The sequence below is a fragment of the Polyodon spathula genome, chromosome 14 (genome assembly GCF_017654505.1).
Source record: "Polyodon spathula isolate WHYD16114869_AA chromosome 14, ASM1765450v1, whole genome shotgun sequence".
In the NCBI taxonomy this organism is placed as follows: domain Eukaryota; kingdom Metazoa; phylum Chordata; class Actinopteri; order Acipenseriformes; family Polyodontidae; genus Polyodon; species Polyodon spathula.
In genome coordinates, this window is record NC_054547.1 from 20,135,084 (window position 1) to 20,161,886 (window position 26,803).

Genomic DNA, 26,803 nt, shown 5'->3' on the forward strand with positions numbered 1-26,803 from the left:
GAATTACATTTCTGTCTAAGCATTATTCTTGTTGAATATTGATTGATTTTTTCTTTAAAAGTGTGTGAAGGGGGCGTGGTTAGGGTATGCTAGGGTTTCTTGATGCTTTGCTCACCAGGTGCTAGGATTTCCATTTTCAAATGTTGGCATCTCTGCATGCATGGAAAATCTAAATACCAAATGGGTGGCAAAGAACTAGTAGAGGCATACCAAGAGAAAGACTTTGGTGTTGTAACTGACTCATTGCTGTCAGCAACCAGACAGTGTGGGGAAGAAATTAAAAAGGCAAACAGAATTCTTGACTATACAGTAAAAAGTGTAAAGTACAAATGATCTTTTGTATAATGCACTGGTGAGACTACTTTGTTCCTTTATGGTCCCCACATTATCAAAAAGGAAATTATGGCCTTGATGAGGCGTCAGTGAAGAGCAACCAGACTAATAAGCTATATAGACTGGCCACTCATTAAAAATGAGCTCTATAGACTGACCACCCATTAAAAATGAGCTATGAAGACTGACCACCCATTAAAAATGAGCTACGAAGACTGGCCAACCATTAAAAATGAGCATTGAAGACTGATCACCCATTAAACATGAGCATTAAAGACTGATCACCCATTATAAACATGAGCTATGAAGACTGGTCATCCATTAATCATGAGCATTGAAGACCGGTCATCCATTAAACACGAGCAATGAAGACTGGTCTCCCATTAAACATGAGCATTGAAGACTGGTCACCCATTAAACATGAGTATTGAAGACTGGCCACCCATTAAAAATGAGCCTTGAAGACTGGTCACCCATTAAACATGAGCATTGAAGACTGGTCACCCATTAAACATGAGTATTGAAGACTGGCCAAACATTAAAAAGGTTTCTGATATTGTATCATGGTAAACTTGAATTGTGTAACTTTTTTGTCATTAACACTGTGTGGCTGAACTTTTGTGTTGTGTTTTGCATTGTTTTGGTTAGACATCATGTTTTGTGTTGTTGTATTGCCACGTCAATAGCATTAGGCCACCTTCACCTTCATTCATTCCATGTGACTACAGACTATAGTCACAACCCTTGACTCGAGTTACTCATTGTGTAATGAGTAACTCGTAGTGGCAAATAACGGTAATTACACATTGAAAACAAGGACAACATAAGAAATTTAAGTGTTACAGTGCACAATTCTATAGTTACTATCTTAGTTTAATGAAAATACACCTTAATGCTACATCAGGTATTATTAGGCTTCCAAGCCAAAGGCTGGGAAGCCTATTGTTATTGTTAAGATTTGTTTTTATTTATTTTTTTATTATGATTTTTTTTTCTTGCCAAAACTTTAAACTGCTGCTGCTTCAAAGCTGTGTGACTGATTAGGTTCTGACTTGGCAGGTAACAGGCTGGATACATTGTCTGTCAGATGCTGAAAAAAAATTTCTGCTGCATCCTTGATATTGGCGCCGTGATACATTTTTTCCATAAAACCTTTCGAAATCACCTGGGAACAGGTGAAGCGATTGATCTGACACTTGGCATATATTATCAGCATCCAAACCTGCATCAATTTTGTGAAGCAGAAGTTTCTGCGGTAAATTTTAATGTCAAAATGGCTGCCACAAACTTTAATGAAACGCACCCTTAACAGCAAACTGCTACTATTTGAACACCGTTTGACCAACAAACTCCAAACTTGGTAGTTATTGTCCCAGTAAAATTGGAATATAGATATGTCAAAATGGTTATGTTTTATAAAACAAGATGGCTGTCAGGTGTACTTTTACATCTGAAATTTAAAACTGCCTCAGTTGACAAACGGTTTACTTGACTAACTCGAAACTTCACAAGCATCATCCTTGACACTGTAGCAATACAACTGACTTTTAAGAAACTTGTGTTAAACAATATGGCTGCCTGACACATTTATGAAAAAAAAAAAAACTTTTAAAATCTTCTTCTGTGGAACAGTTGAAGTTGCTGATTTTAAACTTGGCACATTGAGAACTAAACATGCTTAGACGGGTACTGATACTGGGGCTTGGGAGCCGTAAAACTGCCCGGCAGTTGTAGTTATTATTTTATTTATTTATTTATTTATTTATTTTTTTTTATTATTTTTTTTTTTTTTTACATTTTCCTAATGTTAAAATAACATTTATTTGCCAAAACAGTTTGTACCTATTTCTGGAGCTATAGTTTTCTAGTTCTACTCCACTCTTGTTTGTTACTTTGCTGGAGTCACATCCAACATCAAACCAGTTGAAGATGAAGCAAAGTTACCCAAGAATGTATATACAGTGGTTTTCAAAAGCATGCAGACTCTTCCTATGGTGTCCCATTTTGTGAAATTACAAAATGATGCAGACACATTTTTTTAAACTTAATATTTATTCAAAACTTGAATGCTCAAACTGAAGACTTCCAAGGGTAAGACAAGTTACCATAAATGTCAGCAAAAACTAAAGAGAAAAAACTGTAATATGTTGATTGCATAAAGTATTCAGACCCGTCAACTCAATATTTGGTTGAAGTACCTTTGGCAGCAATTACAGCCACAAGTCTTTTTGAGCAAGTCTCTACCAAATATTTGTGCCCATTCTTCTTGGTAGATTTGTTCAAGCTCTCTCAAGTTGCTTGGGGATTACTTATAGTCAGCAGTTTTCAAGTCTTTCCACAGATTCTCAATAGGATTCAAGTCAAGTCTTTTACCGGGCCACTCAAGGACATTCACTTTCTTATTCTTAAGCCACTCCAGTGTAGCTTTGGCCTTTGGATCATTGTCTTGCTGAAAGGTGAATTTTTGCCCCAGTTTCAATCTTTAGCAGACTGAAACATGTTTTCCTGTTGTATTATATCTTAGTAACGGCTTCCTTCTTGCCACCCTGCCATATAGGCTACTTTTGTGAAGTGTTCTGGATAATATTGACTGATGCACATTTTCTCCTTTTCTCCCATCTCATGGTTGAGTCTTTGCTTGAAAATCACTACCCGACCAAGGAACCTCACAGAGATGGGTGTTTTTATTTTGAAATCATGAGAACCACTAATGTTGCACAAAGATAGAGGTCATTCAACTAATTATGTGACTCGTTAAGGTCATTTTGTGCACCTGAATTAATTTAGGTTTGCCACAGCAAAGGGTTTGAATACTTATACAATCATGACTTTAACATTTTTATTTCAAATTAATTATCTATTTACTTCTTTTTTGTTTTTGCTTTGAATATGTGGAGTAGGTTGTGTATATAACACATATTAATTCCTATTGCAAAGTGTCATGACTGCAAGCTTTGTGAGAGGGTCTGAATACTTTTGCAAGGCACTGTACATATATATGCATTATTTATGCACTGGTATATATGAATAGGGGGCTGTACAATACAAGCCAAAGTCCACTCAGCTTTATTTCTTTCTGATAAAAACACATCTGATGCAGATTATGTGATCCATATCGAACTAGGGTGTTGTGTACAATACAAGCCGATACCACCCACCCCGTGTGAGGTCAGACCGTCTGCACATCCACCCCAGCGACACTGAGTGTGGTAGCAAGTTGCTGGTATCTTCTTTATTTGAATTGAAGTTTGGCAGAGAGGAGGTTAAAAGCCAATCCCTGCAAAAATATGTGTGTAATGTGGCCATTCTCCAAATTGTCAATCAATTGTCCACCTGTATAACAGGAAACTGAGGAGACCGCTTCCTGTGAGGTGGATTCTGGGAAGGGCTGAGCAACAGGCTGTGTGTGCTGCCCTGCACACAGATAACCTTTTCTTGGTTGCTGTTTTGTATCACTGCTTAATTTGTAAATAAAAAAGTCAGCTACTAAGCACTTTGAACTACAGTCTGTGTTTACTATTCCCACCTTGTGCAATTTCCATGGAAAAAGCAAGACTTGTAGGAGCTAAACTATGTCTCTGAGAGAGGTAGGTTTGTATTCCTCACCATATTTATTGCAGAACAACTTTATAAAATTGAGCAGAATTAGGTCAAGCTCTAACTGGGAAATTTGATGAATTTGCTGAGTGCCTTGGTAGTTAGGTATTGTTTTATTGTTTGAAATAAAGAAAATTGACATGCTCAAAGTAGAAGATAAAATTAAGTAACAAATAATTCTCTCTCTCTCTCTCTCCAACACAAACTGTTGCTTAGGACAGAATAACAGGCACTGACGATGACATTCCCAGGGTAAAATTAGTAACAAGCTAGCAAATCAAGAGCTGTTCATTCAAGACTGTATTAACAATGCATTATTAGAACACTTTCCAACTCTATGCATTCATTATTAATACTGACATTAGCATAAGGGAGTTATCAACACTGCACCAGTATGGATGAGAATTAATTTCTATATTAGAGGATAATGATTGGACCAAAAAATAAAAAAAATAAATACATACTTTTAATAACAATGCAAGTCTGTCTCAAGTAACTCCAGTTAACGCAGACTGAAGTCCATGTAAGCCTCACTCACTCATAGAGCTTGAGTATATTCATTCATGGTTCCTAACTATGAATCACTCAATAGTGCTGCATTTAGAGACACTAAAATAAAAAAAACTAAGTCAGTTTAAGTTGAAATGTTTGTCATTGAATGCATTAAGTTGCTTTAAGTATTTCAATATTAATATAATGGATAGTAACCTGAATCCAGGGCTATATATCAATAGTCCATCTTGGGCTTTAATCATTCCATGTGACTTAATGGCTGAAATCGCAACCATAGATTTAAGTTACCGTATTCCTTCGAATTTCATACTTGCTTTGGTCCGAGATGACATTCTGCATAAAGTATTAATTATTTATTTGATTATAAGTTTCTTTACTTCTATGTTAAAGTTCTATTTTAATATTTTGATATAACTTAAAGCTCATGTAACCAGCTAAGCAAGACATTTGCAGTCTCTCTTCTCTCTGCCAAAGTTAGCAGGTCTCTAATCAAGATGTGTGGAGGAGTGGAGATACAGTGTGAAAACAAAACATCACAAACAAATGTAAAATGCTTAAATGTGACATACTATAATATGTTATAGAGAAATTTGATGAATTTTCTGAGTGCCTTGGTAGTTAGGTATTGTTTTATTGTTTGAAATAAAGAAAATTGACATGCTCAAAGTAGAAGATAAAATTAAGTATAGAGAGTATATATGTTATAGAGTTTGATGATTTTCCCCCCTTAAGGAGGTGTGTTGAAGGTGTGTGATAATTACTGATTGGAAGAGAATATAAGAAATGGGGTTTGAAATGCTAATATATTCATAGTATTTAATATGATGTTTTTCTTTAAATTGTCAGTCAATTCTTTGATTTGACTCCACAGATGTCTGTGTTATGATACAAACTTATAGGGCTTGCTGTGACCTGCGCGTCTTTGCTTGCTTGTATGTAGTGTTTATATGATTGTATTAACATTATTTTCTTTTATACATATTGATAAAAAAAATATTTTGTCAAATGTATTTCTCTACAGTTTTTGGTGCCGAAACCTGGGATTCCTGAGAAACTTCCTGAAACAAGGTTTCACAATCATTGGTTGTAAAGATTAATTTTCATCATTTTTATGACTGGTTCCATTATCATCATCTTGATTGGGTGAGTCAATGTTTGAATAATCACACATAATAATGACATGAAAGTAATAAGATTTAAGGGTCAAGTGTGCCCAGGGATAGAATTCCCAGCGGGGAATCCCAGACGAGAAAAAGAAAATCAAATAGTGGTGACAGGTACTTCCAGGAATTCACGAACAAAAATAAATATTAAAACTGAGTCAGATTGAGTTACGTAATTTAAATCTTGATTTATAAGTCCCGCTAAGGCATATCAGGTGAGTTTTAAAATATCAACAATAAGTTCGCTTGAGGCAGATTGAGTTACACAATTTAAATCTTGGTATGTAAATCCCACTGAGACAGACAGTCATAGTCTAAAGTATTAAATTACTGAGAAATCAATCTCAGTTGTAGAACCAGCATTACAGTAAGAACAGTTTGCAGTAAAAATGGCCACTATACCACTGTATTCTGAACAAGCACTAATGAAAACAAATAGAATTATTAAAAGAAACAAAAGAAAAAGGAATTGATGTTTGACTGTAAAACTCAATAGGAACTGTCCACTTGGTGGCAGTAAAATTAGATGTAAAAAAAAGAATAAAAACTGCCACTCTATTGACAATAATGCTAGCAGAAAGAAAATGAAGAACTAAAAAAGACAAGTAGAAAACATGTTTTCTGGAAAAGGCAAAGACCTATCTGAATGAAGCACTGTCGAGAGAGAAACAGATACCAAAGACCATGTCAATATTTAAAAATGGAAAGGAATTGAATTAAATTTAAAACCTCCAACATATGGCGTTGTAAGTCCAACAATGACTCCTTGTGGAATAAATTAAAATAATAAAAATGTTCAAATGCCCCCTTGGCCATTGACCAAACAGGGGAGTGTGAACATATTCTGCCGAATTTATTTTGATATAATACAGACAAAGTAATTGTAATATTTCACATTTTTGAGTGCATTGGTATAATGTAACATAATACCACAAGTAATACAAAGCATTGACATTCTCTTATTTATTTATTTATTTTTGCATTTTTGAATTTTTACATTTTTTATTTTTTACGCTTTAAAGTGCATTTCTGAATAGAGTTCTTCTGCATTTAAAATTGATGCACAAAATATGTTGCAAAATAATCACGTGATAAACTAGCTAAACCAGGCCTGGGACATAATTAGGTTAAACAATAAAATTAACCAAAACAAATGTTTTAAGCTGTGTTGTAGAAACTGTGATAAGGGACAGTTTTCGATGTTGCGATCAATGTAACAAATGTAAAGCAATAGAAAAAGTAAGAAGGGAGAATGAGTTCCCTAAACAGTTAATGCACAGTATAAAATGTTAGTTTACCTACTGTGAACCTGGTTTCCTGAGAGAGAAGATGGCCTGCCTAATGGTAGGTGTCACTGAGCTCTTTCTATCAAAGCTGCCGATAGGCCCCCTTCACTCAGTGACGTCTTCGTTCCCACCTACTGAGGGTACATAACCGTCACGCAGGGAAGAATCATTCTCTTTTCTCAACGAAACCGTGATGATGACCGATGCGACATTTCCATTAGTGGCCATCTTCTCTTTCAGGGAACCAGGTTTATGGTAGGTAAACTAACTTTCCCTTTCAATTCGAAGATGGCCACCAAAAACATCATTATGGGAAAACAAGTACCATAACTGTCGAGAGGGAGAGAAGAAAGGCAGCATACAAGGGACGCCTTTGCCCTGCCTGACCAATGGTCAGCGGTAAGAGCGTGCAACCTCAAGGACCCTTGTGCCCATTGAAGGCAATGGGGGATCTATCACATTTAGGCAATAGAATCTGGAAAAAGTATGCGCTGTAGCCCAGCTAGCCGCATCACAAACCTCAGCCATGGAGGCACCTCAAAAGAGGGCCCATGATATGTGGCTACCCGCCCAGGCGAGGGTAAGCCAGCACCATCATACTCAGTCGACCATCATACTCAGTCGAGACTGTGTCCGCAATCCAATACGACAGTCGCTGCTTCGAAAGGGGCTGTCCCAGGGTCTGTGTTCCATGGCAGAAGAAGAGCTGGTCAGACTGACGCAGCGCTCTCATCCATTCAGGGAGACTAGCTCTCCTAGGAGAACACAATTCGCCAAGCACCTTGGAGAAACTGGGTAGCCAGAAAATGCTCTACCAGCCTCAAGTAGATCTTGCAGAAACTGCAAGATGGCGGGCATGGGGAGGAGATTGGATCCTGACTGTTAGAACGGCACCAATCTTGAAACCATCTTCACTTACAGGCATACAATGATCTAGTGGAATGCGCTCTAACATTCTGCAATGTACCCACAACCGCATCTGATCCCTTTCAGGAGCCAGATCCATAACTGGAGCCTGCCCGGCTCCGGGTGACAGAGAGTGCCACTCGCCTGACTGAGGAGATCCCGGCAAAGCAGGATTTCCCAGGTCGGGCCGTTCAATAGCTGGCACAGGGTCGAGAACTAGATTGGGCCACCTGGGGGCCACTAGGAGAACTAACTCCTTCTGTGGCAAAGTGGTGAATACGTGCAGGTGAGTGCAATGCAGAGCGAACTAATCACACCTCCAAATGATTTACAGGTGCAAGGGTGTTTATTAATGATTATAATGTCCAAAGCCTTATGGCAGAACCTGCAAATAATAACAATGATGGAAGTGGTACAGCAGCATATATCTCTCCTGTTTTGTAAAATCCCATGGGTTTGACCCGCAATCAAAAGTCCCGTCTTTTCTCACCCACACAAAATGCAAACACACACACAGTTCCTAGAGTGCATGATTTTAGTGCTACTGGTGCAAAGACAGTTCCTGTAGTGGGAAGGTGAGTTGTGATGTTTGGGTTTTACGCTGGCCTGTGGCTGCAGCTTCGGATCTTGTTTAATATTCTTTGTGAGAAGACATACAACACAAGACACATAGTGTTATTACACAGACTGACAGAACACTCATGGCTTTGATACGAACAATCCAGGCTCCTTCTAGGACGTTTGGTTTAACCATATGCAAAGGAACAGATCACTGAAGCTACGCCCCCCTATTTATACCCTCGCCCGTGACCCCTAGGTTAACGAGCACATCCGCTTCTTCAATCCTTGAATGTCATGCCTGGTGGTTGACATGCTCGTTCCACACTATGGGTAGGAAGCACTGGAGGGCAAGGAACACAGCCTGTCACTCCAGCATATGCAGGGATGTCCAGCAGCCCGACCAGGGCCCGCTGCCTCCTCTGCCTTCTCAGACAGTGCCCCAACCTGAGTTGGAGGTGTCCGTCGTCACCACCCTGCGGTAGTAAACCACTCCCATTCGGACTCCTTGGCGTAGGTGAGAGGGAGTCCTCCACCAGCACAGGGCCGGCACGCACACAAGACACACTGTCAGCAGACGGTGCCTGTCGCACTTGGGATATAAATGAAACCCATTGAGCCATGCCTGCAGCGGGCGCATGCGTAGTAAGCCCAACTCGATATCTGATATCGCTGCTACCATCAGACCCAGTAATTTCTGGCACAAAACAAGGGGTACCCTCGATCCCTGTCGAAACAGGGAGAGGTGGTGCTGAAGAGCTGCGACAGACGTCCAACAGGTATGCGCATCACAGTGAAGTGCAGCCGGAGCCCCACATAAGTTGTGCACTGCATCGCTGTCAGCCGACTCTTGGCATAGTTGATGGAGAGGCCCAGCCTCACCAGATGCTCCTTCACCAGCGCCATGTGGGCCACCGCTCCCTCCCGTGACTGGAAACAGATCAACGAGTCATCGAGGTAGTTCATCACTCTGACCCCATGCAGCCGCAAGGGGGCGACAATAGCGTCTACGCACTTTGAGAACATACGGGGAGCCAGGGACAGGTCGAACGGCAGCACGGAAAACTTGTAAACACTGCCTTGAAAGGTGAAATGGAGATATTTCCTGTGCTGTGGACGAGTGGGGACATGAAAATTTTGCGTCCTGCAAGTCCATCGTGGTAAACCAGTTGCCTGGCCGGACAGACTGGAGTATGTGACGATGAGTCAGCATTTGGAACCTCCTGTGTTTCAGAAACCGGTTGAAGATGGGGCAAAAGTCACTGTCCTTCTTCGGAACCAGAAAGTACAACCGAGTACAACCCCTCCCCATGAGAGGTGGGGTCTACGAGACGAATGGGGTGCTTGTCCAGCAAGGCTGCCACTTCGGTTTGGAGCACTGAGGCCTGAAGCAGATCCGTCGCGAATGTAGTCGTGGCGCCATGAGAAGGAGGGGGTCCCAAGCAAAACTGAAGCGCATAACCATATTGTACGGTTGTGAGCAACCATGCATTAGAGGTGCAAGCGTGCCAGTAGTGCAGCTGTTGTTCCGTGAACTGAGTCTGAAGCCGTAAGCATTCAGGAGCCCTGCTGGGGTGGCTGAGGCTGAGGCAGGGCTGTCTGAGCCGGTTGCCTCCACATTGCGGGAGAGTCCTGTCCTCGCCTGAGGTGAGGCCTGTGGCGATGCCTAAGGTCACCCAACGGGGCTGTGGGAACTGGTACCCTCCTGGTGACTGTCCGCGTCGGGGGTGTGTGCTATCGGCTCGACCTACCCCGGAGCGGGGGCAGGGAGCAACGCGGCTACCTGCCTAGACGCCTTGCGTTCTCGAAGAGGCCGCTGCAAGATCTCCTCCACTGCTGGACCAAAAGTGTGGCCTGGTGATATAGGCACATCCAGGAGCACAGCCTTATCGGCATCAGGCACCCGCGCCTGCAACTGCCACAGCTGTCTGAGCGCAATTACTAGGCCTGCCAGGCTCTGGCCCATCTGGAGCAAAGTGTGCGATAGTAATTGCAACTCCGTGGCCATCGGCTCTGGGAGCAGGGTGTCACGCAAGATACCATCCGTGTACGCAACTAGCATATTAGCTGTATTAGTCAAGCAGGTACTTTGGGTCCCTGCCACGTAAGCCCTCCGGACGTGTGTCTCCGTAACTCTGCATTGTAGGTTCGGGCACATAGGGTCCCTGGGCAGACCTCCCACCGGTGCAGCCTTCCCTCTATGGAGGGAATCCCCTCCAGGGCTAGGTTCTCCATCCCCTCCAGCGAGGGGACTAAGCAGGCGCTGTGGCTAGGTGGTCTAAGGGGAGCGCACCTCTTCCATAGAAAGTTGGGAAGGGTTGGGGCCGAGGAACCACGTCATGCGGCCAAAAGACAGAGCAACATGGCTCTGCCTCTGTTGTCCAGGGGACCTGCAAGCATGCTGCTACGCGCCCCAAGAGCACGGGCATCGACCCTGACAGCGGTGGCCCACTAGTGATTGAGGAGACCTTTGAACTAGGGACCGAGTCTGTTGGGAACTCAGGTTCTGCCTCGACCTCCATCTCCATCTCCACTGGAAAATCGGACTACCCCCACGAGGCAGCGATGGAGAGCACGTCCTCATCAGAACAAAGTCCCCGGTCGTCCCACTCACCCTGTTCTCCCACGGGGAGGTCAGGGGGCGGTACAGCGACTCTGGTTGGCACTGGGGGTGAGGGAGGAGCCACACGGGGGGCTACGGCCAGAGCCAGTGGGGCCTGTTGCCTCTCTAAAAGCTTCATGATATGGCTGATCTGAACTTTCATGTCCATATTTACCTGTCTCGCCGTAGGCGACAGGCAGCGGCTGCGGGTGGACACAGACGCCTGCGCACAAGGGATTCCACCCGGAGGGGCTCTGTGACGGTGTTGAGAGGCATGGCTAGGAAGGACCCGCTGCGGGGGGACAAAGAACGCCCCTGTGCGACTCTCTCCAGATGACTGGCGAGCACTCTGGATTGAAAAGCCGCGCAGATGCCTCAAGAGCCTTGTAGGGCTGAGGAGGCATTCTCGGGGCTTAAGCACTGTGAACACATGGAATGCCTGTCCTCCTGTGGGATGTTAGTCCTACAGGCATCACAGGCATGAAATCCAGCCTTGCCCGTCATAGCTGGGTAAGTACTGCGTAAACATGTACCGAGCACCAGGTGCCCCGAGTACTGTGCAGCACTAGATACTGTGCGCACCAAGCACTGTGCCATGCACACCGAGCACCATACACACTGTGTACCATACACACCACGTGCACTGAGCACAGAGCGTAACGTGTGCATCAAGTGCACCAAGTGCCACGCAGCACCGTATAATACGCATCGTGTGCACCAGGTCCCGTGCACACCAAGTCCACTAAGCACAGGTCAACAGGTACTGTGCACACCCCATGCACCCAGCACCAGCATAACATGCACCAAGTACCAAGTGCACCGAGTACCGTACAGCATCAGCGCACTGCCTGTATCGGGTACTGTGAGTCAATAAGCACCATGCACACCGTGGTACTGCAGTAGCTTGAGCCGAGCATACACCGCGGTATTGAACAACTCCGGGGGCAGCTATGCAACGATGTCTACCCTGACAGCGTGGTCACACACCTGAGCAGCATGTAGCATACAAAAGGCGGACAGGGCCGAACCGCGGCGGGCGACTGACTTTAACAAACATAATACAAAAATGCAGTACAGATGGGTGAGAGCACACTGTCTGTTCGATTGTAAGGCCAACACACATGGTGATAGGCCAACGCAGAGTATATCTCAACTCAACAACAGGGCAAGCATAGGTGAGGAGTACACAGCTGGTCCGGCTATAAGGAGCCGTGCTGCAGCCAGTCCTCTGTGCAAACAAAGGGATGCGCAGAACAATCAAACAACAAGGCCCGCAGGCAGCTGGTGGGCTAACTCGACAAAGGAGACAAGGCAGGCCCAGCCCCGGTAGAGTAACATCGCTCTCCCAAGTAAGAAAGGGGGTGAAAAACACACACACACACTCTTAATAATACTGCTTACCGACAGTTGACTAAACAGACGACAGACAGGATGAAGCAGCCAGCCATATTCAATGCTGAACATAGTAAGAGCTACTGATTCTGGGAAAAGCGGTGCAGCCAGCTTTCAGGATGAAGGGCAGGGGAACCAGCAGCAACTCAATGCAGCACTTTTTAAGCAATAACAAAGGGTCATCATCACTGTTTCGTTGCAAAAATAGAGTGATTCTTCCATGTGCTGCAGTTATGTACCCTCGGTAGGCGGGACCGAGGACGTCACCGAGGGAAGGGGGCCTATTGGCAGCTTTGATAGAAAGAGCTCAGTGACACCTACCATTAGGCAGGCATATATCCCATAACAAGGTTTTTGGTGGCCATCTTCGAATTGAAAGGAAACTGCATAACAGTGTATACTACACCTAGTCATTCTTTTTACAAGAAAATGGAGATCATATGGGACCCTCCAAATGATGAAGACCCAATGCATCCAATGTGGTCAATATGTACAACTGCAGTTCAGGCAGACTCAAGGACTATAAACATGGCACAAGGACAGTCAAAGCTTTGGCTTTGATAAAAATATGGGAATTGCCTCAACAATACTAGTATCTAGAGCCCAGGTATGTCCAGATAGGTGGGAGCATAACTCTGCAGTGTCCTAGAGACAGACTTGGAGAACTGACTCACTGCCAGTTTTACAGTGTGACACACACAGGGCAACACAGGATTACTTTTACTGACCAACTGCAAAACTGCACCTACTTGATCATGAACTATGATAATGCCTCTGAGGGACAATGGGACAGCACAGGCAGCTCGATGAAATATCTGCGTGACATTAGTTTAAACATTAGCCTGAGTAATTCAAGAACAACAGATTGGGATGTATTGATAGTTAAGTCAAGTCTCTCTCTCTGTACTTGATGAGGACAGAACCACAGAGAGAGGACGGTTTAGTTTAAAGTTTAAATGTTTAAGTGGATTAATCTACTAGACACTGATGATTTTTTAAATGTTTTTCAAAATTATTTTGGATAATATAAACATTGTTTTGACATGTATTATGTATGACTTAACTTATGTCTAATAAACATTGCATACAGTATATTAATCTAATAAGAGAGTATAAAGAAAAAAATTGCTGAGCAAGTGGATGAAGGTGAAAACAACTCGGAAGGTAAACAATTAACATGACACAGTATGGTTGCTAGAGTTTAATATAATGTCTTGCTACCGCTTCTTTCTTAATGCCAGACTTAATTTATTAGTTTTAGTTTTTATATAGCAAAAGGGTTCCTTGTGAATAATTGCAAGCACAGTAGCCCGCCCCCCCCCAATTGGCTGTTGTTTATTTCTAAATATAGAAAATGGGAAAACATGGTAGACTGGTATTGCAGTTGCGAAGCATTTGGTTTGAGCAGACATTTTATGTGTCACTCTTTTTGCTCAAGAGAAAAGTGAGACATGAAAGATCAACTATAAAAGAACGGAAGTCTAGCATTGAGTCAAAAAGGAGACTTTGGGGTGAGAGTGTGTGTCTCCATAGTGATATGGTGCATAAAGCTTGCTGTTATGAAACCAATACCTATGTGGTATGTTAATGTTCAGCAATTACCCCTATTAATCGTAATATTACTACCGAATTGGAAATCTATCTATTCTTAGAAGAATAGGAAAAAAAACAATACAAGTAAGGAAACTCCAGTGATGCATAATGAGTAATATACTGAAATGAAGTATGGTGCACTTACATGTCAAACTCAACCTGGATTCTATTTTGCCCCAACTCATAGAGACCAGATTGGTGATGTGTATATATCTGAGCCTAAAGCAGAGGAATTTGAAATCTCAGCTTGGTGGGATGACATGTATTTGGAATCGTACTCTGTCATGTTCTCACAGGTACATAAACTGGTTAAGCTGAACTTGCAACAAGCACGACAGAAATTGCTTAACCCTTTGCAGTCCATTCATTCAGTGCTTGTCAGGCGCCATCAGGTCCATTTTATTTTCACACTCGCAGTTTATTTTACATGCACTGTTTAAATTTTTTTTTTCTGAGTAAAACAGGTTTAAAAGACATTGCATGGCAAAATGACATCAGTACTGCATCTCCAGCCAAACCCCACCCCTTGTTCGCTGTATTTTTCACATACCACTTTATAGACATGCATACTGATAAATCCTCTCCTGATCACTCGTTTTATCACCAAAAGCCTCAATAATGTGATCCAAGTCATTATTTTATTACTATAACATCTCAAAAAGCTCTGCAAATGTCTGTGTTATTCTTTGAGCGCTGGATGCGGAAGCAGCTATCTCCTTTGTTTGTGTCCGTGTTATCTATTGCTCAGATTCGCCCCTTTTTTCGGATTCATTTGGCTCCTATCAGTCTCACTGAAAGGTTTTTTTGGCCTTTTCCACATAAAAAATGACTAGAGACCTGCACTTTATGTCTTTTTGATGATGTTGTACAGGATCTGACATCGGACTAGAAAGGGAAAATTGCAATGTTGGACCTGGTCCGCCATAGGACCGCAAAGGTTTAAAGCAAAGGTTGAAATCGATCTCACAAACCTGAAAGCCACAGTACTAAAGTGGAATGGCAGGTTGGGAGAAGCGATGGGAGATAACTTCTGGGATTGGATATTCCTCATTATCCTTGGGGCTCTAGGCCTATTTATGTTGTGGAACTTGGGGCAATGTATTTGGTAAATTTGAAAAGAATAATTAATAGACAAGAAATGGTGAAATTGCTTAAGCATCACAGGTAAACTACAAGATATCGTTTAAATTGTACTCTTGTGTTCTTTTTGTCCAAAAGTGCAAAATGGGGAAATCTTAGGAGATGACATTCTGCATAAAGTGTTAATTATGTATTTGATTATAAGTTTCTTTATTTCTATGTTAAATTTGTATTTACATATTTTGATACAGCTTAAAACACATGGAACTAGCTAAGCAAGACAATTGCAGTCTCTCATATCTTGACGTCTGGGCAGAGCGCCAAAGTTAGCAGGTGTCTAATCAAGATGTGTGGAGGAGTGGAGACAAAGTGTGAAAACAGAACACCACAGACAAAGAACTAGTTTGAAACAGTTTCTAACAGATTAACTTAAAATTTAAATGTAACACACTATAGAATGTTATAGATTTGGGCGAGTTTCCCCCCTTACCAGGAGGTGTGTTGAAGGTGTGTGATAACAGTGTGGATCCATATTGACTGGAAGAGAGTATAAGAAATGGGGTGGAAATGCTAATATATTCATAGTATTTAATGTAATGTTTTTTTTTTTTGACTCGTCAGTCAATTCTTTGATTTGACTCCACGGATGTCTGTGTTATGATACAAACTTATACATTAGGGCATGCTGTGACCTGTGAGTCTTTGCTTGCTTGTATCTAGTGTTTATACGATTGCTTTAACATTATTTTCTTTTATACATATAAAGTATTTATGATTTTAAAAAAATCATTTTTCAAATATATTTCCCTACACTTTTTTAAACATGTTTTGGCTTCTCAAACATACCCCGCTTCTTAAATTCGAATACAGTATAGTGATGCATATATAAAATCACCAACAAAAGACATGACTGAGTGGTGGCATAGTGTGATGGTTGACGGTTCCTACAGAACAGTATCTTAATCCCAACACTGAACAATGACCACGCCAGCCCCGTGCACACATACACAGAAAAACACAAAAAAAGCAAAATGTATCAATTCCAGTTTAGCAAAAACAGGTGGTGACCAGAATTCCTATATGATAACTCCCTTTGATGATCGTTAAACGTAGGTCATCATAGCACCTCATTTCTTAAAATTTTCATTTATGTTAAATAATATAGCTAGCTCCACAGTTCTTAACTAAACAAAACAAAGCATCAATTTGCAGCAGCTGCTACTACATGAAACAAAACAATTGACAGCATCACTTATATGCAGATTGTTTTGTTTACATTAATGTTCTTTCTTTTAATTGTTCAGACTCCAGATGGGTACTTTTTCAGTTTGTTTTTGGTTCTTGTTTTAAATTCTGCAGTCTCCCCTGTGTTGTCTAACAGATAACGGCCAACTATGCACGCACCCTGCGTTTTTAAAAGCCCTTAGGACTGCCCAATGTGTACGACAGAGACGCCATCTTAAGTATTGTAGCGATCTTGGTTCACACAGATAGGCTCCTCACACAGGCAGAGGGCGGGCACGAACCTGGGACCTCTCGCACTAAAGCATAGCACCGATACCGCTGTACAAAAGAGCCGGCTCCCTTGCAAGGAGCAGATATCAGGCTTATGTCTCTGTATGTGATTATGTCACCTACCAGTCCTGCTGCTGCCTTCCCCCGTGCACGTTACAGTATTTATTATACAGTGCACAGCACAATAAACAAGCTCTGTGGTTAATCTACAACAACAGTGTTTTTAATTGAGGTTTCATCTTTGTAAATACATATTTATTTGAAGTTTTATTTTTTCCTCAAATTGAAGGTGGTTAAATTGGGCTGAGTCTTAAATTCGAAGAAATACGGTACTCTTTGTACACCTAGTGGCCATGAGGGCAATTACATGTAAAATAAAAATGAAATTAAAGAATGTAAGAGAAAGTGCTATGGCGTTCACATCGATATGAAAGTTTAATGAAAATTCACCGTTTTGGATTAGTTAGAACACTGCCGATTTGCCAGTCAGCAAATACACTGTAATCAATCACTTTGAAAACTGAAAAGAAATAGTACTGCAATTGAAAATTCTGCATTTCTAATGCATTTGTTTGACTAGTAGTCAGAAAACTTTTATTATAATTCTTGAGGTCTCTTAAGTAATAATGTTATACAGTATTATTAGTGATGTTAGGCAGTGGCATTTGAGTGAATATAGACATATTCAAAGTGGTAAAGTATCAAACAATCTAGAATTGTATTGTTTAACAATGGATTTTTTTTACCTATTCACCACTTACTGTTAGTCTTCCCTTATCTAATATTGTTACTCCAGACCCATGTTAATCAAAACCTTCAGAGGCGAGTGTAGTCCAAACACCTCCAAGACACGGAAAAGTAGAATTTAGATCTTGTCTTACCTTACTATTTTTCTATTCAGTTCTGTGCAGATACGACAGAGCCGTGAGACTCAGGTTTGTGACAGAGATAATACAGCGCACTGCCCCAGGCTGACAAACACAGCAAGGGAGGTCATTGTCCTGCTGGATGTCCAGGGGGTTGAAACCTAGTTTGTGGTGTGCAACATTTACACAGACTAACAAACCATGGTTAACCTTTGAACTGCTGATAGACTGTTTTAATAAAATAAAATATATAATAGGCTAATGTCTTTTAACTTTTTATTTAAAGAATGATATTTATGAAACTGATGTGGGTTACTTTAATTGTCTAGACGGTGCTTTGAAACCTTTACTTAATACTCAAACCACAGTAGTAAAAAACTTCAGTGGGGTTGTCAGTTTTGACCGTCTAGTACAGGTCTTTACTGCAGCCTTGTTGTATTTTGTATTCTGTAATTGAACGCTGTTATATGAGGAGATTAAATGTCAGCAAAACACATCATATTTGTTCATATATCAGGAAAACCGCCTGTCCGATTATGATGAAATAAAGTATTAACTTTATATAGTATGAGTTATTGAGAATATAGTTTGGGCGATATATGGGGGGGGGGGGGGGGGGGGTTGGGTTGGCTCTGTCCTTACATTTGTGCACCTGAGAACACAAGATCTTATTGAACATACTGCCATTCAGTCATTATAATGTGCTTACCCAATTACTTATGTCTTTAATACCACTTATTCAATTTTCATGAAGTAATACATTGCCATTAATACTGTTGGTAAATGTCATGGTCGTCAACTGTCATACTGATAGTGCTGGTTTCATATTGACAGTCATGGTGGGAGATGCGTTTCTGACTATTTATTTAATGGCAATACTGTGTTTTATCGGCCTGAGAATTGCATGTGCAAGTGCAGAGTGACAGATGATGTGCTGCATAACATCTTCTAAACAGCGGATTTAAAACAAATGAAGACAAATACACAAGCTTTGATTTACAATGTTGTTTAATCACAGTCCCTGCCAGTAAAGAATCACTGATACACCAGTTACAAATTTTATTTTCACAAGGTTTTTTTTTTCTCTTAAACTTCCAGTTAGTTAACCCCCCCCCCCCCCCCCCCCCCCCAAAAAAAAAGCTGATTATTGTATTATACAAAAATGCAAACCAATTTTCACACAGTGAATTCTTTTACAAAGAAAAAAGTATAACAGCTACATCCATATTTGGAGAAAGATAGTTCTAAACATTCCTTAAATGGAGTATAATATAAAAACAAAATTTGAATTTTTAAACTTGTACCTTAATTTAAGCAGTCTATTACAATATCATTTGGGAGTAATCATCAAAAGGAATTACATGCCCAATGTTAGGAACACAATTTAAATAATGCAGCAAAAACAGCCAAATCTTGTTACAATGAATGCAGTTTGCATGTAGGCAGAATAGTTCCTAGAGAACACAAAGAGTAGCAAAAGAAGCCATCTTGGGAAGAAAATGCTCAGGTCTGGGCCTGCTCTTAATATATTTACCAAATGGAATTATTTCCCCTAAACAAACCAATGGTGACATTTTTAGTTTACCAGATATTTCAGAATATATATTTTTTTGCTTTTGGTTAACCAAGCTACTAAAAAAACAAGGCTAAAAAGCCTAAAGATTTTAGCATAATATTTACTGGGACAATGGAGCTCCCTTCCTGGACTTTAAAAGCCTTTAGAGGCTCATTTAAGAGCCATCACCATTGCTAATGGGCTGTGATTTAGTGAGATCCATTCAGTTGAAGTTGTGGTGGAAAATATCAGTACAACTATTAAGTTCTTGCCTGGCACAAGTAATATTACATTTCAGGGATGCTGATATATATTTTGGAACCTGTTTGTATCTGTCACTGACCAGTGTCTTCCAAGATGATATCTATGTATGCGCATCTCTTTTTTAAAGCCACTCCTTATGAAACCACAGAAGTCAGGGACCCAAGGTAAAGACAAATGCTTTTATCATCAATAACACAGACATACAATTGAAATCGAACAGACAGCAATCAATAAACACTCATTTGTACTGCTGCAGGTTAGTTAGCTAGGAAATGGCAGACCAACCTATCATAAACAACTTTAGTAGCTAACAGCAAATTACATTCCATAATCCTTAAATAACTTAGTATTTTAATGACTAAAATATTCCCTTTAAAAAGGGTAGTGACACGGGATGGCATACTACTCGTTACAATTGATAAAAGCCCTACTTTATCCTAAAATTTGAAATAAAAGGATGCAAGGACGACCAATTAAATCAAGAGTACAGTAGTCACCCAGGCCATCATACCTCTTCCTGCACTCCCAGGGAAATTCAAAGAAGCCAATTAAAGTACTTGCAGTTGACAAAATAATAAATTTTCTCTGCCATGTACATCTTTTCATTATTTGGATCTCAAATGTAGTTTTGAATAAAACACATTATACTGAACATGTATTTTATTTGGTTTTATTGTATTTTTACATCTGGTCCTACTCTAGGTTAAATAAATCCTGGGTTATCCTTTGTACTACTGGGGTGCACTGACCAAGCAGTAACACACTTCATGGCAGGCAAACTTTCATTAAACTTGGAGTACCACAAGCCATGTTTTAAAATGAACATGTTTGCTGTAACCTATGCTTCTTTAAAAACTGCACATATGACCTGTGTATCTAATGCAAGGGCTCAATAGGCAAGATTGATGGGATCATTTTGTTAGCTACAATTACTTTACAGACAAGTTTTATACAATGCCACGATTGTGAGTATTTCTCAATAAAAAAATGCAAAATTACAGGATACATGCTCTTATTTTTAGCTACAATTTATACATTTCATTACTTTTTTCTTACATCTGTTGTGTTTACCCATGCTTCTGTATTATAAATTAAACAACAGCGATGCTCCATCCAGTTAACAGATTTAGCACGCTCTACCTTCAGTCCCCCTGACCGCACTACAAGGAAGGCAAAAAAATCCATGACCTCATCAACCATGGTGTGGTTTAAATTGGCTTAATAAACCATGGTGAGTTTGTGTCAATACCTGAATACAAAGAACATTCAATACAGTACACCCTTACATTAACTAGAGCTTTTCTTTTGTACAGACACAAAATGGCTAAGTAAACAAACGTTACAAGTCTGGCACTGAACTCCTTTACTTATGAAAGGATAAGAGACGTTCAGCTTTGCATTGGCAACCAGTTACAGATCATAGCATTACTGATTTGTAGAGATCATTTAATATAAATGCTTACTCAAAGCGAGTATATTAACAGTTGCACATCATATTTATTTACAGGTGTTATGTACTCAAACCGTAAATACAGTCAAAAACCTGACTAAAGCACATTTACCAGGAAAGATCACCCAATATCTCAAGCCAACTGGACCAGGTTATATTATTCTGGATGGGCTCTGGTCTGACATTCCTATTTGCCCACTAAATTTTAACTTAACATTAAGATTAATTTGCCAAAAGTCTGACTCAACCACTGTTCATGAGCTGGACCCAGATTCTAACCAAGACTAAATCAGGGATTTTGTGTTTAAACTCAGAATAGGGATGAGATCATTCCTACTATGCACTGTCAACAAAGAGGCTGGATTCACTGCATAGCCTTGCTTCATCTGAAAGGCTTGAATGTGGTGTCTTTGCAGGGCTCTCTAGCATCCAATCTTTACGATTGCTTAAGTGTCAATAGCTCTGTCCCAAGCAATAATAACAATAATAATATTACACAGAGATTATACTTGACAGAAGTTCCACCAAAAACGGTGCTTAAGATCGCACACTGTCTCGAGAGACCAATATATATATGGGTCTAGAATATGACAGACACATCGGAGTGAAGCAGAACTGGAAAGTGTACCAAAATGTACAATATTTCTAAACTTGAGTGTTTACACTCTTAAAAAGGTTGTTACTAGCTTGCAACCAAAGCTGAAAGCAGAAATGGGCGCAAGCTTAAGCCTGGATGAGCTTTGATCGCCTATCTTCAATGATAATTTTTTTGATGAGATTCCACTGGACTTATGCTGCTGGTCTAGCCTACTGGGCCAGCTACTTCTGTTTGACCTTAGCTGAACTCAAAAGGATGGGCAACAAGCTTCTAGTGAAGGTCTTTGTTCAAACTATGTTGTAATTAAACTGTCTTCATTTTTAATTTGACTTGTAGTAGAATGGCCACTGGAACCAAAGTTGCCCACCTAGTCAAAATGTAGTCGTCCCCCCAACGTGAAACGGTGCACCAATGAACATAAATGTAATGCACACAAACTAATCTTCACTTCTCATAAGCATATACTAACAGCACATTTGACACCAGTGGCCATGTGACATCTTAATGCAGTAGACCAAGGGGTATGGAACTACTCTGTCACCATCTATGACAGATCATTTTAGGATATGCAAATGATATGGACCATCGAGCATAACCCACAACTGAGTTGCAAATGAATGTTCTAACTGTGATACTAGTCTCCCCTACAGATATATTTTGTGAGGTTTGAATGTAGACAAAAAAGAAGTTACAAGAACACAGAACTTGTTAATACATCTTTACAAGTCTTAAATGTCACGACTAGTAGACTTATAGTTCTACAGCAGATCTGAATGCCAGTTCCTTACAGTTGCTAAAGACTAGGAAGCTGTGCCTTATAGTTTGTATGCCAAGGTCCATCCCTAAGGAAAAACCTAGCTTCAAATGTGTAGCAGAAGGGGGCTTGTTATTTTTACAGTACTGCTAACAAAGTGGTAGTCTGTGTTTGAAATATCGTACAGTGGAAGGACAATTTAATCAAAAAAGTACATTAACCTGATCTTCACTTCTTCACTGTGTGGTGTTGCTGTGCCTCAGTGTCTTTGTATATTTAATGTAACCAATAGCCATGACTCCAGAAAATGTGCATGTTAGCAGATGCAGCAAAGTGCTCACTGCAAATGTTTCCATAGAAACATAACTAGGGAGCTTCTGTCAATAGCATCTGGCTATGATGTGCACTGTGGAATGGGTCCTTGGTCAAATGCGTAGCTTCTGGAACAAATGGCAACACCATCACAATCTGTCTGAAACAGATAGAGCAAATGGCAATGGAAGACACTGAAGCAATACGTCAGATCTCACTTATACAAATATGGATTAAATCAAGTTGCTGTGAAATAGTGGTCTAGATATTTGAAACTTTCTAAGATTAGCAAGTCTATCCAAATTGGACACTGTATCACATGCTGAAGTGCCTTGTATTCTCTGCCTTGTAGATTTCTTAGCTGGTTACTAATAAGCATAAAAAATAAAATACCCGTCTATGAACTGAAATAGTGGTATCATTGTGTTTTTGTTTTTTCAATCACAGGGTTGTTGCAGGTTTGTGAATGTAAGAGCTCTGAATGTACGCAGAGGTAGTAGGGGTAGCAGGGGCATCACTCAACCTTTTTGCCTATTAGACACAAAGCCAAAATCTTTAGCAACCTTTAGAAACCTCGAGAAGAACTACTTGTGTATAGAAATGTAGTTCTGTTTACAGCTCCTCCTTGCTTACTCAATTGCTAGCTGGCAGGGTTAAATCCCATAAGTCCCCCAAGGATTAGCGATAACCTAGTCTGTTAAAAAAAAACAAACAAACAAAAAAAAAAAAACATTCAACTTCATAGAAGTTATCAAAGAAAAAAAAAAAAACATTACAATTTAGAATTCAGTGCAGGAGCAGCTGTTGGTGGCTGTTTAAAATCAAAAGAACCAAATATACACTGAAAGAACAATGGTGCAACCTGCTTTGGTCTACAAAGCTTTTGTTCTGTACTACTACATATCCTATTTAAAAAAACATACTTTTGTTATTTCTTCTTTTTTTCAGGATTTCTAAATACTTCCCATTTCAGCAACTGCAGAATCAATCTTCCCAGGCTGGCACTGAAAAGCAAGTGATACACGCTTTTGGTTTTTGATAAAGTGGTCAAGGTCGCTGTTTGCTACGTGGTTATCAGAGATCAATATAAATGCCAGCTCCAGCCTTACTCATTACAACTGAGCTCAACTGAAACAGAGCATTAAAATGTTTATTCGCTCCAAAAATTATTCTGAATAAAAATGAATTTTGGGAGTACTGCACACACTCATATTTAAGCAAACATAAAATGATTACAGTAAAGATCCTGGACTGGTTGGTTGAATTGTAAATCTCAATATGTGCAAAAATATACTTGCTAATCTGATCCTGTTCGCTTAAGTTTGATTTGGTAATGGGAGGAGCTGGATTAATGGAACACTCAGTGTATTTGCAAAGAGTATTTGCAAAGCTGTGTAATTTTAAACAGTCCCAAAGGTTGTTCACTTGTAAACAGTTTAACAGAAGTAACCACGTTGCTGTTTAAGAAAAAAAAAAAAAATCAGCAGATTTTTGCTGCACTGGCAAAGATCCAGGTAAAGCTTTATTAATGTAGGATTCTTAAATCATAGTTTCATCAAGCCATAGAGGGCAAAACCTTCTGATTTTAAACAACATTGGTGTGGCACACTTTGCTGTTAATACAAATACTCACACAAGCAACCCACGTATATAAATATGTAAACTATTTGTGAATTGGATGATAATAGGTTTCTTGTTGTTCGCCTCGCAAGATCAGCACACTACCAACAGCTGCTTTTTTTTCAAGAATATATATAACTTCTAAAGTTTTTATTTTGCTTTTTAAAAAAAAAAAAAAAAGCTTGAATTCCAAGCCAATAGCGTTGCAAATTTGCAGACCGACCACGCTCATCAGATCTAATTCAATGTGAAACAGTATTTTGCTGTGGCTAGTCATGTCCTTCTTAACTAGGGGCTTTGCGTGGGGGTACTGCCAGCTTTACTACAGTTGACTTGTGTACACAGGGCATAAGACATCTGGATATCCTGCAAGTCCTAGTTGTTTTCCATTACCTGCTACTCATGTGGACTATTCACATGTAGTTCTTCTGGTGGTTAGTCAGTTGCAATAGTCCTTAAATTAAATGTTATCATAAAATAAAATTAGCTATAACATTGGTAATGCTCAAGGCAGACTTAACAGCCTTGGAGATTCATTATATACAGTACTGCAAGATGCAAGACCTTGTATGTGGGATATTAAAAGCAGTATCGTTTGTTATTTAGTAGGTCTTGGAAAACACTATGTTGTGCCCTGTGTACAGCATAGTTGACAAAGGTGGCGGATTTAAACTGGGAGACTGGTTTCTACCAGACTCGATTCAAAACCAAGCCAAGTATAGTGGTTACCTATTACACACCCAGGGGTTTCCCTTCTAAAGTTTTACCTGAACAAGTGCGGTTTTACAATAACCGATCAAAACAACAGGATTTTTTACTGGTGCTTTTCTGAGTATTTTATTTTTTGTGTGGATCATGTCCAGCCTTTTAAAAAAAATAAAAGGCCTCATTCTCAAAGCAACAATTCTTCAAGTCCAGTTGCAGCAAAATAATTCCTAAGAAAGTAGACAAACATTTCAACTTATAACACTGACACTTGTCTACGTAACTTTGTTCATTAGTTTACATCAAGATCTCAACCACTGTAGTAATAATGATCACTGACCATATTAGTTTTAATACATTTTGTTTCTTATTAAGTGTGGCTATTTATAATTTACCAGCTGTTTAGTGGCTTCAACATAGAAGCATATCCAGGTTTGTTTTGATAAAAATCAAAAAACAAGGGAATAAATTAACCAAAAGTTTAAAACGATTCAGTTGTAAGCGTAGTACCGTCCTGGGTGACCAGCGTTATTTCATTTTTAAAACACACTAAATTTAAGAGTCTATTAATGCAATTTTAAGTTATCAAGAGAATGGTTTGCAGACAGTTTCTATAGAGTTTTGCAAAACTCTAGTGGGGGTACAAGTATCTAGGCATATAATAAAGTAACCAACAGAACTGCTTAAGCTATTTTCAATTTTAAATGCATTGAACAAAAACAAAACAGTTTAATATCTATCTGCCCTGAGACCCAAGGCGGTCAGTTATAATAAAATTAAAAGTTCATTCACAGAACAAAAAAAAAAAAAAAAAAAAAAAAATCTTAAATTCACTGCAGATACTGCTTATTTCTAAATAAAATGAAGATGTGTGTATATCTACTGTATTGCCGAGAACACCCCACCCACAATGTGAGACTGAAATATGTGTTTTGTATATAATGTAGCTTAAATGTGCCAAAATAGCCGCAACAAAGCAGAGGGCATGGAAGAGCTTCAATTTCTTATGCTGACATTTTCTACTTCAGTTCTACAGCAATTAACAGGGTGAAGTGTTCTCCTTCGACAAATTTGTACAGGATTCGAGACATGCTGCTCAATATCTTCCATCTTTCCCAGAGGGGTGGTGGTGAAAATATGACTCCATTTGGAGGAACTGTGTTATCACTTCTTCACTGTGTGGTGTTGCTGTGCCTTGTTAGTGAGCAGCCTGATCTCTCATGAGGAGCAGGAGTGGCCGACACCATTCACCTGCACCTCAGAACTGCTAGCGGAGTCTGCAGCCAGGCTCAAGGAGGAGGTCTTGCCGGACAGAGAATTCATACTACTTTCTTGGACCAAGCTGGATCCGTTCGCGCCTTCGCTGAAAATTGAGAAGAAACCAAAACAATTCAGGCAAAGAATGTGTGTGATGACGATACGACAGCTGACGAAAAACACAAAACACACAAAAGGCAGGTCTTGAATACTGTAAGCCATAAATATCTGCAACCAAAATATTTGGCGAATCACACCCATAAAACCTATTTTGCTCCACAAATGTTGACGACCTGTTGCAATATGCAAAGTATGTATTGTAGTGGAATTTGATATTCATGTCAAAAATGTCTGTGTTTTTTTTCACATGCAAAAACACACAATAAAAGGTTTGCAAATATGTATGGCTTTACAGTATATTCAGCCATTCTTAAACTGGATTATTCAGGAGTTGTCCCCAGCTTATTTTAGCAAAAATAACTAAATTAATAATTTTTGGTCGCGTCAGTGTATCCTAGTAGCCGATTGATCTGGGAACATCATCTAGTCAGATATTAAACAGAAGACAGCAGCATGGCTTGGTAAGTTATTCAATACACTCCTCACTATCCTATCCTCTGACCCAAACCAGCCTTTCCTTAATTTCCTAATGTGTCCTCGGCTTGAGATTGTGACTAGGGTTACATTTGTTGATTCCTATTACAAGTTTAATTAGGGATGCAAGCCACTTATAATCGATCCAGATTTTTATTAACTCTTTCAGTTGTTTTTGAGGTCCAGTTTGATACTGTTATCATGTTTTGCCTTTTTATTATTTCTGTAGTTCAGTACTATTTTTACTAAATAATTGGCTGTAAAAGGATGTATTTTCTAACACTTTAGTA

The 26,803-nt window shown here is 39.9% G+C and overlaps 2 protein-coding genes across 4 annotated transcripts in view; both read right to left on the reverse strand.

Annotated features, from left to right (window-relative positions):
• Positions 1-17,520, reverse strand: part of LOC121326779 (antithrombin-III-like) — a 60,936-nt gene extending 43,416 nt beyond the window's left edge. Inside the window, exon 1 of the mRNA XM_041270264.1 lies at positions 17,420-17,520. The gene's annotated coding sequence lies outside the window, so the exon portion shown is untranslated. The remainder of the gene's footprint in view (positions 1-17,419) is intronic.
• An 874-nt stretch (positions 17,521-18,394) lies between these two features.
• Positions 18,395-26,803, reverse strand: part of LOC121327009 (roquin-1-like) — a 118,367-nt gene continuing 109,958 nt past the window's right edge. For all 3 annotated transcript variants that reach the window (XM_041270749.1, XM_041270751.1, XM_041270748.1), the window contains one exon: positions 18,395-26,025. In XM_041270749.1, the coding sequence (XP_041126683.1) occupies positions 25,881-26,025 (145 nt within the window). In that variant the 3' untranslated portion in view covers positions 18,395-25,880. The remainder of the gene's footprint in view (positions 26,026-26,803) is intronic.